Raw genomic sequence first — 13,242 nt, forward strand, 5'->3', positions numbered from 1 at the left:
GTAATTAGCATGAGATGGCATTTTAAGGGAAACTAGGTAAAGACAGACAGACATAAAAGCAACCAAAGCTGAGGAAATCAGATTGAAGGACAAGAACAGATGAAAAGCCTTTCAACCCACATCATAATGATGGAAAGAACACATTGGAGATGCCAAAACATCTACCACTTGAACCCTCATACAAATCACTATACAAAAGTGTCAAAACCTCCATACATGTAGATCACTGGAGAACCGAGAAATATTCCAAAATGTCTGGTTGCTGATCTGCTGAGAAATGACACTTGGGGAAGGGAAGTGGAAAGTGACAATGAGCAAGAAGGACCAGGAACCATGGTTGGTCTGGCCCACAACTGAGCCAGGAAAACGACCTAACCTGAAATCTTCCAGCCTGGAAAAAACGGAAAGAATAACCTTAATCTGAGGAAATGGGTACAGAAAAATCCCTAGAAGGCCAGTCCAGATGAGATGTATTTACTGCTACTATCTAGTAATCCAAGAGAGAAGCTGTGAGAGAGATAAGATCCACCAGTGACCTCCCAACTATCACACACAACCAAAAGAAAGAGTGCCCATCAATGCTTTATTCTCTCAAATTGAGACAAAAAAGGAGAAACAATTCACAAGCATGTTTTCATTTTAATTAATTTTATGTACCAGTAATTGTTTTTCAGAAGATATTGTATGTTAAGGTAGGAAAATAAAAAAACCTCCAATAGCCTTAGTGCCATTGAATCATATCTAGTTTAACCTAATTACACTGTTTGAATTTTCCTAATTTTTAAGTTTGTTTATTGATCCACATGGATTTTTGGCTAATTTTTCATGTTTTGTTTTCAGCTATTGACCTGATTACCAATTTGTTACAAGTAAAACAGAGGAAACGTCTTACAGTGGACAAGTCACTGGCACATCTGTGGCTTCAGGACTATCAGTGTTGGTGTGATCTTAGGGAACTAGAACAAAAAGTTGGTGTTCGATATATTACACACGAATCTGATGATGCTCGCTGGGCAACCTATCGTAGACCTGGTGAACAATTATCTCCTGTAACTCCAACATCCGCGTGTCCAGACGAGGATGTATTAGCTGCATAATTAATTTTAATTTCTATAATTTTATCAGATGCTGCAAGAGTAACTATTTACATATTCCATTTTGAAGTGGTCTAATTTTAAGAAGGCAATATAATGTACAGTGAGTTGCCATGGCAGGTAATTGCAAATTTGAAAGTATGCAGAACCCTGCAGTACAAGATATATGATATTGCAGACTTTTCTACAAAAGTGTATTCTGATACCGAGATTGAAACTTAAAATTGGAACAGATAGATATTTTGAGCTTCTAAATAAAACTGAAGAAATGAGAGGGTGGGAAGTTGTACAAGTCTTGGAGACATAAAAAATTGTCTCACCCTATCTATATCTCTCTCTCTCTCTCTCTCTCTCTCTTTTATATATATATATATATATATATATATATATATATATATATATATATATATATATATATATATATATATATATATATATATATATATATATATATATATATATATATATATAAAATATATTTTCTTTGTCTATCATTCACGTTGACATTGGCATGTCTATGCATTAAATATGAAGGGGCTGATAGAACTGTAACCTACAACATTATGGAGGATTGTCTGTGTATTTGATGCATATCTTGTACTTGAACTAAAGCTCAAGTTGCACAAGCATAAAGCTAATGCAACTTAAATTGGAAATGGAAGAATTTTAAGGCACACTTACTTTATATTTTGGTTCACATGCACTGGAAATACTCTTATGCACTAATTGATAGCTTGTGTCAACTATTACCTTGTTTTAATTGTAATTTTTTTTTTGTCTAATTATTAGTTTTTCTTTCTCATGGTTCCTGTTCAATGTTTCGAGAATACCTCATCATTTTGACTTGAAACTTAAGTTTGAGGCCAAAAGCATGGTTGCTATTGAAATTAAGCAGTGTAGCTAAATATATCATAAACTAACCTGCTTTTCATTATTGGACAGTGCAACCAAGTGACACAGATTTTCTGAGAGGGCACCCTCAGTTGCTTCCTGACCTAAGTCCTGGTCAAGCCAAGCTGTGGAAAGATGCACCAGGCATATGAGATCCACCCTTACCTATTGGATTCAGGTGCTATATTTGCCGCACTCTACAGAGAAGGAGGGGAGCTCGAGGATCAGAGATCATCCAAGAGAAACAAAAACAAAAATGAGTTACTCCCACCAGAAGGCATAAATGCAAAGAAAATTAGAAACTCAGAGTTAACAAATCAGTTTTTCTTGCTTCATAAACATCCTCTATTGATGCAGTTGACTGCAACCAAATGGCAGCCCAGATCACTTTGGATCCCTGCTAGCCTGCCCTCTCATTCACTTGGGATCCCTGCCAGCCTGCCCTTCCATTCACTTGGTCACAGTATCGAAGGGATGCTGAAGCATGCAGCAGTAGATGACCTCTGACTGGGCTCATCCATAGTTGCATGCTTAAGCTAAGTGGTGTTGGCTAGTCGTGGAACATGGCTAGGCCACTGCTCCTTCCCACCCCCCTCCCTTCATTGCTGTGTTTGTCACCCCACATTGTGTGTCCCATAGCTTTGTATTTTGTTGTGACTGTAATCCAGAGTTCCTTTCTCTCGTAGTTGTCTCATGTTTTACCTGTCCCAACAGAGATAGGTTGGGACAAGTAAAGATACCTGCTCTGAGGTGTTAAGGTTTCTTCTCTACAAACTGGCAACCTTTGAGTTACCTTGCTTCAGAATAATGCACAGGACTTGTTCTTTGTGGCATGTGTTAATGAAGGGTGCAGTAATCAGCTGTGTACATGTGGTTGGCCCTGCTCCCTGTAAGTGTTAGGACTTTATGCTTTCATAGATTGGCTGCTTGGATAACATTAGTGATTGTCCTTGTCTCTGGCTGCCTACGCCTTTCTGTGTCCAATGTTTATGGTCGGGGTTTAGGGTTTGGCCTGCATGATGGGCCAGGTGGCTGATTTTCCTTGTCCTTGTTGAATTTTGGCCATAATGTAGTTATGTTCTCAGATTGTTTTAGCATCTCTGTCCATTTCCATACTTTACACTTTTGAAGTGGTCAACATCTGTCTGTGTTTGTACAAGGATGCTCTCATCCTGCCCTGTTGGCTCTTGCCATTGTAGCTGTGGATATTCACCTTGGTCTTCATGGCATTATCTTTAGCACTGGTGTGTTTTCATTGCTTTGGTGTTTGTGGTTGGCCTGGTGGGTTGTGGCACTCTTCCTTGCCTGCGCCTCATTTTCCATGTGTGATTATCTTGGTCTGTGAGGGTAAAAGGGGGTCCTTGTTCTTGCTTTTGGGAGTTCTCTGTGGGGCCCCCTCTGTACCACCATCTCTAGCTGGGGTTTATAATTTTTTATAGAAATACTTTTTTTTTTTATTTTTTTATTTTTGGTGGGGGATGGGTTTTGATTTTTGTTTACCTGTTTTAACTATGAGTGAGCTAGTAGTAGCTGGGCCATAACTCTTGGATTTTGACAGCTTTCTTGTAGCCTTCTTTTGTTTTAGCAGCCCATGGGTTTTAATAGGGCTTCTGTGCTGGGTGTTACCTCCTATTTTTTGTTCCTCCATGTTTCAGGCAATGCCCTTTGGGGTTTTGTTTGAGCAGGCCTCTGGTTTGCCCTGTCACCCTATTGGTCGCTGTGTTTTAGCTAGGAATGAGGGACTTAGTCTCCTAGAAGGCTTGTTTGTCTTCCCTCCCTGTCATTTCCTGGGGCATAATCTACCCATTACCATGAGTGTTTTCAGATTTGGATTTGTATCTTGATTAAATCCCCTATGGTCTCCTCTCACTGCATTTTGGCTAATGAGGCCTACTTTGGCTCCTACTCTGAAGTCATGGCCATGTCTGTTCAAGCTCTGTTTTTTTTATTTTTATTATACAGGTACCACCAACTATGGGTACCTATTCAGCTCCTCTGCCTCTGGGTTTGTAGGGTCTATGGTGATCTGGTATACAGCAATCCCTGGGGTTTCATTTCCCAGCTGAGTTCAGTTTGTCTATGCTTTTTAGTGGTAGCTGTGGCTTTGTGGTTCCCCATCAGTCCTCTGTTACCATTGAGAAGCTCTGAGGTTTCTTTCTCATCTCTAGGGGTGTGGTCTGGCTGGCCCTGATGTTCCTGTTCTGCAGGGGTGACTGCAAGGCACTGAGAGACACGGTGTGTCATGTATATCCTTCTTGATATCAGCTTTCCTACTTGTCCCTGTGAGGTCATACATGGAAAATTCTTTGGGTTCTTTGCTTTTTCTTTGTTTTTCTTTGTTCTCTTTATAGTTTCTTGCTTTTTTTTTTTTTTTTTTTTTTTTTTTTTTTTTTTTTTTTATACCCTGCTTTGGTCAGTTGGCATCCCATTTCCCTCTGTTTCTGCTTCTGGCTGTTAATTGTTTGGGGTTTCCCTAGTCTTGTATTGTCAGAGGTCCCCATGGACTTTCTTGGCATGCTACTCTTATAGTGTGTGTGTGTGTGATTTATGGTAGTATTTCTGATTACTTTTGTGTGCTTTGGTTTCCTAGATCTTGGTAGCAGTCAAGCTGGCCTGGTTGTGGCACTGTTACTTTACCTCTGGACCTGGTGGCTTAGAGTTCTTGTGACCTCTGTGTCTTGCCTTGTGCCATTTGTAGTGGGCATCTTGAACAGTATTCCTTCTTCTCCAGGTTTGTCATCCTGGTCTTACAGATTCTTTGGCTGGGGTCTTTTCTAGTCCATGGTTCGGTGGTCAGTTCCCTGGGTTTAGGGGGTCTGTGCTTGGCTCTTCAGCCTGTCTATTTCCTGGCATCCCTCTGGAAGTTTTTCTGCCAGCCAATGATCTGTCCTCTCTTATTCCTTGCTGATTGGTTGATATTTGGTCTCTGGGCTTATTCTGGGTGATCCATCTTGGTTGTTGGCTTCTGGCTGTATTTGGAGTATACCTCAGACTTGCCACGATTGTGTAGTTTCGATGCGTGACATGCTACTGGTGCCTCTCTGCCCGAGACCATCTTCTGCCGTCTACTCCATTTTGGAAATGCAGGCCCTGTCTCCTGAAACTTAAAGAAATACCCTTTTATGGGGCACTTAATAGCTCCCCATCCCTGTCCTATTCCTTTCTTCCCAATGGGGTGAAGAGGTTTTGTCTTGGTTGACTTGCGAGTGAGGGGATAAGCTGGCCGAGACCCTGGGTGACCTGGGTTGTTTTCTGGTGGCAGTCAAGCACATCACAATTAGGGTGTTCACATCACTGTAATGATCATTCACAGTTACTTGTGGGTACTTAATTTTCTTCAGTCAGTTATTTGTTTTGTTGCACTTAAATTTTTTTTTTCTTATTTTGGGTTGATGTCTGATCCCAAGGTCACTTTGCCTCATAGACATACCTTATTCTCATCCAGACTCCTGGTAGGCAAGGAGTCTCAGAGACTTGGTGCATCTCCATAAAGCTGGACCAGAAAAGAACATTTAATTAGTCAAAACATTTACTTTTTTTTTATACTGATTACATTTGTTAAATTTAAAGAAGCGAGTCTAGAAAAGTTTATTAACAAAGAAGCGGCCACTTTGACCAAGCACCTCAGCCCCTCCACCCCACCCCACATTGTGCCCATTACCCCCCCCCCCCTCTCCCCTCCCCACATACTACCTCCATATCGAATTCACCCATCCTTCATATTCCCCAACCAAGTTTTTACATCCAGCCTACCCAGCTCCCACTACAGTCTCAACCACCCACCCACAATCCCACATCATCTACACTTCAACTCTCAAGGAGAGATTTTGAAATAGGAGATAATTGTATTTTTAAGAATATTTTATATTGTCTGTATCATGAGATGGTCAGGATTTGTATTTTTATAATTTCATAGTTTTTGTGTTCAGACACGCTTGGCATGGTGGACCGTGGATACCTTTCTCAATCTGCTGTGATACAAGAATATCTAGTTTAGTGTAATATTTGTCATTGGGTAATGCAGAATCCGGTTTATTGTAATGATAGTACTAGTGTTTGCAAGGTTTACTTGCTTTGTTTAGAATATGCAGAAATGCTATGTAAACAATAGCTAATAACATGTTGACTTTGAGGAGTCACAGAAATCTGGTACTTTACTATTTTAGACGCCTCATGGCTTCCAGGAAATTAAACTGATATTATCCTTGAGCTATTAATGAAATTAAGAGGGGCATACTAATATAAATGGTTTTATATACGAGACAACTTTGGAGTAGTAGAGAGGAATGAAACCAGTGCCCTGGGTCACCCCAGATGCCATCCTGCTCCAGAGAGTTTCTCAGATATATAACATTATTGTGATTTACTTGTGTAGTTCTGTATATTATTAATTATTACAAATGTAGATTTATCAACATGAAAATAAATTTAATCTCACATTTATCTCATAACAGTTTTGATAAATATATGTAAACCATAAAATAAAACAAGTGTGCTGATTAGCGTGTTTTTTTGGCTAGAGAATGCCAAGAATATCAAGGATCATCAGGACTGGTCAGTGTAGAGTATGTAGACTACAAACAAATTGCAACTGTTTATGAAGTGTGTTTCTGCAAGACAAGCCTTTATATCCTTGCTAAATGAATGAGAATTATTGTGTGAAGTCAATTTAACCTTACTGATCAAACCTTTTGATTGATGAATGAACGTATTATGGAATATATTTGTGATAAAAAATAAATTCAACAATTTTGTATCAATGAACATTCTGCTAAAAGAAAACAGTGTAGTGTGGATGGAGCATGAAAAAAATATGGCACTAGGAACTATGTTATATAGTAACATTTTCTTTGTATACATTGATTAATACAATAGGAAATTTTTTTATGTACAAATACAGTTGCTGCCTAACATTTTAGTTCAATATTGTTAAGAAATTAATTCATGTGCATAAGAACCTTGATAATTCACAAATAATTTGCAAATGATGGACAAACAATAAATTTTAAAATGAATTTTCTTTAGCTATTTTAATTTTGTAAAAATGTTCTGAAGCTGTCAAATCATAGCACATAACAATGTTAGTATTGATGTGTGGATGTGCAGCAAGTAGGTTATTAGTGCTACATATTTAACCCCTAGACAGTGGCTATGGAGAAATGGTCATGCATGTAAAACCCAGACAATAAATGTTTAAATCATCATATGATGATGACCGCATTCCCCTAGTAACATTCTTGTCGATAACCCCAGTTGTACCATGAAATGGTAGCAGGAATGTGTTCATGAGTCAAGGTTAACTCCATTACATCCACATAGACCTATTATATCCATATTTGCATCATACATGTAAAACCCAGACAATAATTTCTTAAATCTTCACGTGATAATCGCATTGCCCTGTGAATCAACAACTGACGATAACCGTTGCCTAAGGGTTAACAAAAATGCTGCATGTTCAGTAATAAATTTATTATAATAATTAATTTTTAAAAGTGTGGTTACAAATTTGTTGAAATACAAAGTGAAGATGAATTGTTTTGAATATAAAGCTACTGGTAATTTCATATCTTGTGGAGTGTAACTTTATATTGATCAGATATTTGGTCATGTAAATTTATTATTCTATATTTGGCTATAAAGATCTTTTATCAGTAATTGGAGGCTGCAGCATGTAGATAACCCAGACTGCTATTGTACGAATGTAGTATGTAGGGTGTCAGAACGTTTATGAACACGATACACTTCTGATTTCTCTTCCTTTGTAAATGAAATACACTTTGCTCTATTAAATAACAAATATTTACATGTATACTTTTGTGAATGCTGCTCTATGGCCAACTCTGATAAATTAATTTACAGTTTGAATGGTCTCGGTAAATTTGATCTGACAGTAACATGTTTTTAGTGATCATCACTTCTTTCCTTTACCTAACCTTTATTGAAAGCTCCATTGCTGTTGTACTTTCACTCCGTGCCTACAATTACTGCTTTCAAGTATAGTGTATATTAAAAAGATTAATATTGTGAATAAAGAAATTTATAAAACTTAGGAATTTTGTCTTTAATTGCAATTTTGATTTTCTAATAAATGTTTCAGAAATAGTTGCAAGACAGTCCAATTTTTTGTTTATAAAATACTTGTCCATCAGCACTACATTCTTGATTTCTTGCTCCTTCATGCTCATATTAGACATCAGAGAATGGGAATGGTGACATCATCATCGTTAGGCGACAGTTCCATATTTGTGGCTGTGACATCAGGCGAGGATACTAAACATTAATAATCACATCTGTTAGATCCCATCATGGGAAATAGTAAGCAATACATTAGGATAAAATAAAAATTATAGCAGAAATTATCATAATACTGTACTAAATATAACCCACATTACCAATTAGATTCTTTAGGTGGTGTATGTCTAAGAATACAGGTATAATAGATTTAAAGGCATTAAGATATTGAAAAAACTTATTATATATAAAGTGGATTATGGAATAATATGTATTGATATCTTAACCATGGAGAATTGAATACCAGAATAGATTTCCCAAAATGTTTTTTTTGTCTTCAATTTTTGAGAAAACGTTATAATTTTTAGAAATGAAAGTGATTTTAAGGATTTATAAAACAGCATGACAAATGTTTAGGATAGAATGAGAATTTCTTTAACTATGATTGCTAAAATGATGGATGATGTTTCTCAATGCATTAATACATTTTTAGCTATATACTGACAATTTCTTTTGTGTAAAAATAATTTATTGTTCGTTGAGACTATTTAAATTGCTGGAATTACAAATAAAGTAATCGTGAAGTGTTCTTTGTGATGTAAAGTATACATAGGCTACAAATTCTAAAAAAGTATGGGTATCATATGTACTGTATAGCCAAGGACAACAGTATTAACATCATAGATCTGAAACATTTTCAACCTCTTTCCTATATAGTCATCCTGAGTGATATCTTCTTTATTTTGAATATGATTTGCATATATGGGCCACCATATAATGGAGCCCACAAAATATCTAACCAAATTCATCCCTATGATTTTTTATGGATGTTAGTTTTCTCAAAAGTAAATCTGGAAATCCAAATTCAGTTCACGTAGTTACCTCAGTTTATTTTATTGTACAGTATTTGCTAATCTTGCTTTTTTATTTGTAAATATTATTCAAAATGCATATATATTTTAGAAATATTTTACTTAGGCTTGTACTGTATTATAAAATATGAGTTTGTGACAGTTTTTTGAGGCATCCTCACCACTGTGAGGGTATGTATCCTGACTGTTTTCCATGTGAGAGCACTGTCTGCCTTCTTATTACTCGAGTATTTTCACAGACTTCTCTTTTGATGTATCATTATTTGAGATTTAAAGCCATGTCTTTACAAGAGTAGTATGGATACATTCAGTTAGGGGCAAGAATTTGGTATGGATGAAAAGCAGAGCTATAATAAAAATGTAATTGTGGGTGGGTAGGAAAGTGGCTGGCAGAGGAGTATGACATTGGTAGCAGGTCATATAAATTGTGGATTAGATGGTAAGCTGTGGTGGAGAGAGAAGTGGCACAAAAAATATTGAAACCTTCAAAGCATGAGGATTTTGATGTGCATATTTACCACTGATTTATGCAGTATTGTAGCCTTGGGCTGGCTTTAATGGTGCACACTCGTTTTGTAGCTGAGATTATGGCATTAATCATGGAAATTGAGGACTTCAAAAGTCTGTTCTGGAGTGAATGCAGAAGTTTAGTAGATGGGCATGATATACTGCTATAACCACATGTTTCTGCCTCTGGGTATCAAGACCAATTGTGCTACAAAAAGGTAGGTGAACAAATAAATTTCCCTAATTTTTGATCATACATTATAATTTACATGCATACAATCATTGTATTTATATGAATATACTGAAGTATGTATTGCTGAACTGTGTATCATTTGCTGTGAGAAAGTTTGGCGAGAAGCTAAAGACGGGATTTTAAAGGTGCACTACATAGTTATGCCGACTTAGGACTTACTGTACTTTGAGAACCCATTTGCTGACTTTTACTAATACAAATTTAACACCCTTTTTGTAAGTTAGATGTATTAGAAATGTGGCAGCAGGTCTGGCTGCATAACAGTATGCCTACACATGAAGCCTGATATAATCCATTACCCAGACGAGAACTCTCACTGCATAATTGCTGCAACATTTAAGCATATTGTTCTAATTCAGTATTCAAGTCTATTGTACAGGCAAAATTTAGCTTCTACATAACCTGCAGCCAGATGTTTTGTACTGTAGTTATCCACCATCTATCATCAATATGGATTTATTGAGAGTAGATGTTGCCAAGCATGCAAGTTCATCTGATGGACTCTCATAAACTTTTGTTAAAGCAGCAGTGAGGCACATGAGTCTGATGTCTAGCTAGAATAGGCGTAACTAATGTGGGAAAATAACACTTCATAATCAATTTCATTAATACATGTGCAAATGTCTGATACAGATACCAGTATTAGTGTGTGCTCAGGGTTTCTCTGATTTGATATTTATCAGTTTTATCAGACAATATGACAACATATGTTGAAATTGTTAAAATTAATAATGACATACTGTAATTCAGTTTAAATCTAAATACATATGTATATATAATATATACTGTATAGTATTTTTATTTGAGAACATTTTGACAAATTAAAAAATAAAACTAGTTTTCACATTGGTGTAAAGTAGTTAAAATTATAAAGTTATAAAATGCAGTTGAATGCCATATTCTGAAGCTGTATTTATCACTTGCATTAATGTGTACAAGACTACAAGTTTTTAAAGTGTAATCATTCAGGAAAAAATGTGTAGTTTATGAATTATATTTGTATATCCTGCATACAGCAGGTAATATTAGTCGCCTATGCAAATTGTTTCGGTGTGAAATATTGAGGTTCTGTTGGAATGGATTTTATTATGAAATATAGTTATCTTGTCTGCATCTTTTTAATTATATGGCAAGATGATGATTTGCAATGTGTCTTTATGCTATGAGGATGATAACTCTGAATTTGCTTGAAATGTTATTTCAAACAGTTTCATAATAATCCTCAAAATGTGATCTTGTCTTTGTACATTAGTATCACTTTCACAATATTTGTGATTTAATTTTTGTAAAATATGATACAGTATAAATGTTCCAGAATTATATAGTTGGCGCTCACAAGTGTGAAGCAACAGCTTCCACACAAGTATGCATCATAGCAATATTAGAGTTTTCTTGCATCTTTAAATCCAATTTTAATTGATGTTATATTATTGGCAGCCATTTATAAGAACTGTACAAGTTTTAGCTTTGTTTTATTATTTTTAAATATAATTTGTTAGATACAAATTTGTTCAAAAAGTTTGATTTTGTAATATACATGTACAGTATAAAAAAGTTGGTGTAAATAAAGGCTGTGACAACAACTTAATTCTTGCCAGCTCGGATATTAGTGTCAAGTTTTTATATTCATTGTAAGTTTAAAGTTGTTCATTAAATTTAGAAATAAGGCAGTTTATAACTTTGGCCCTTGAGAGACTGTCATGTACAAGGTAATGTTAGTAAGCTTCACTTCTGGCGTAACAGTAATAACATTGGGATCATTTGTATGTCCAAGTTTAATGGAGAACACATGGAAATATAGGGAGAAGCTTTGGGTAAGAGATGTGTATGAAAGATTACTATAACACTTTGATCTTTTATTACTTTGTGAAAATTTATCAATTATAGATTACAAAATATAAAATTTTAATATAATGATTCATTACTTTATAACAAATGAAATTCTTTTAAAGATTTGTAATTTTACTAGTTTAAAATGTTTATGGGAATTCGATGACAATTCAATTAGTCTTGGGTGTGATAGAAACGGTGGCTTAAATGTGCTCTGTTTATTTGAAGAGCACTGGCAGAAATTACAGGTCAATAGCAGTTATAAATGTGCATTCCTATCCCAAAGTATAAATGAAAGATATAAATATGTATTAAGCTTATATTAATGGGATTCTAGGTATGGATAATTTACATAACCCATGATTTTGTTCTTTGACATACACAATTTCTTGTAGATTAGGTTTCAAATTAGATTAGCTTCAAAAGATAATTATTAATACATGATAATTGTGTAACTTCTCTTGTAGATGCCAACTAATGATTAATAGATTTTATAATTTAATTACAATTAAAACCACTTTAAGTTGTTGTCAGAGCAGAGGTAGGCCTTGCTTGTGTGGTAAGTATGCCAGCTACAAGGTAAGGATAAAGTAATGCTTTCACTTGATAAATGAGCTATTGCTTTGTTTATTTTTTGAAACATACTATTAGGCTCTAATATATGATTGTTTACTGCTATTATTATTATTTATTTTTTGTTTTTTGTTTTTTTTTTGCTTGTAGACATTCCTTTATCATATACCTTGGCAGGAGTTGGTTCGTGAAATCCATGTACTTAGAGTATATTTTCTTTATATAATATGTATGAGAGATTCCATGCATTTGAAAAACTTCTCTTCCAAATTGGGTTGCTTAATAAACTGGTTTTATATGGAAGAAATAATTTTATTCCCTTAATGATTTTCTCATCTAGATATACTGTATATCAAATTTATTATGGATAGAAGTAAGTAAGTAAGTAAGTAATTATCAAAAGAAGGCACCAAACCGGGAAGGCTATGTAGCACCATCGAATACGCAAAATAATCAGAGGGCGCTAAATATCACCAAGGATGCCAATACGAGAACAAAAACGCATAAGGCGAACGATATCAAAAGTATCCGAGTCACCAAGAATTCTATCGAGGGACAGGTGACCGCGAGGGGCAGTCGGAAAGCAAGACACACGCTCGTCCTGGAAGTCAGGACATTCAAGAAGGACATGCACGACCGTAAGAGGGACAATGCAACTAGGACAATAAGGAGCAGGGCGGCGCTCCATCAAGTGACCATGGGTTAAGCGAGTATGGCCAATACGCAACCTCGCCAGAGCTGTTTCCCACCGCCGGTTACGGTGGAAGGAGGACGGCCACGAGGAAACACAACATTTAAGAGTACGTAGCTTGTTACCAGTAACAGACAACCAAGAAGCCTGCCAACGGGTAAGAACTGAGGAATGGATAACTGGGTAAAAGTCGGAATACGGAATGCCTTTACGAGAGATGGGACAAGAGCGGACAGCTTCCTTAGCGGCAGCATCCGCACGCTCATTTAAAGACACACCAATATGGCTGGGAACCCA

The 13,242-nt window shown here is 36.0% G+C and overlaps 1 protein-coding gene across 4 annotated transcripts in view; it reads left to right on the forward strand.

Moving 5' to 3' along the window:
- PKD (serine/threonine-protein kinase D3) overlaps window positions 1-12,564 on the forward strand; it is a 149,483-nt gene extending 136,919 nt beyond the window's left edge. For all 4 annotated transcript variants that reach the window (XM_069304044.1, XM_045768884.2, XM_045768886.2 and 1 more), the window contains one exon: window positions 841-12,564. In XM_069304044.1, coding sequence (XP_069160145.1) covers window positions 841-1,097 — 257 coding nt within the window. In that variant the 3' untranslated portion in view covers window positions 1,098-12,564. The remainder of the gene's footprint in view (window positions 1-840) is intronic.
- The last annotated feature ends 678 nt before the right edge of the window (window positions 12,565-13,242 follow it).

The sequence above is a fragment of the Procambarus clarkii genome, chromosome 51 (assembly GCF_040958095.1).
Source record: "Procambarus clarkii isolate CNS0578487 chromosome 51, FALCON_Pclarkii_2.0, whole genome shotgun sequence".
NCBI lineage: Eukaryota > Metazoa > Arthropoda > Malacostraca > Decapoda > Cambaridae > Procambarus > Procambarus clarkii.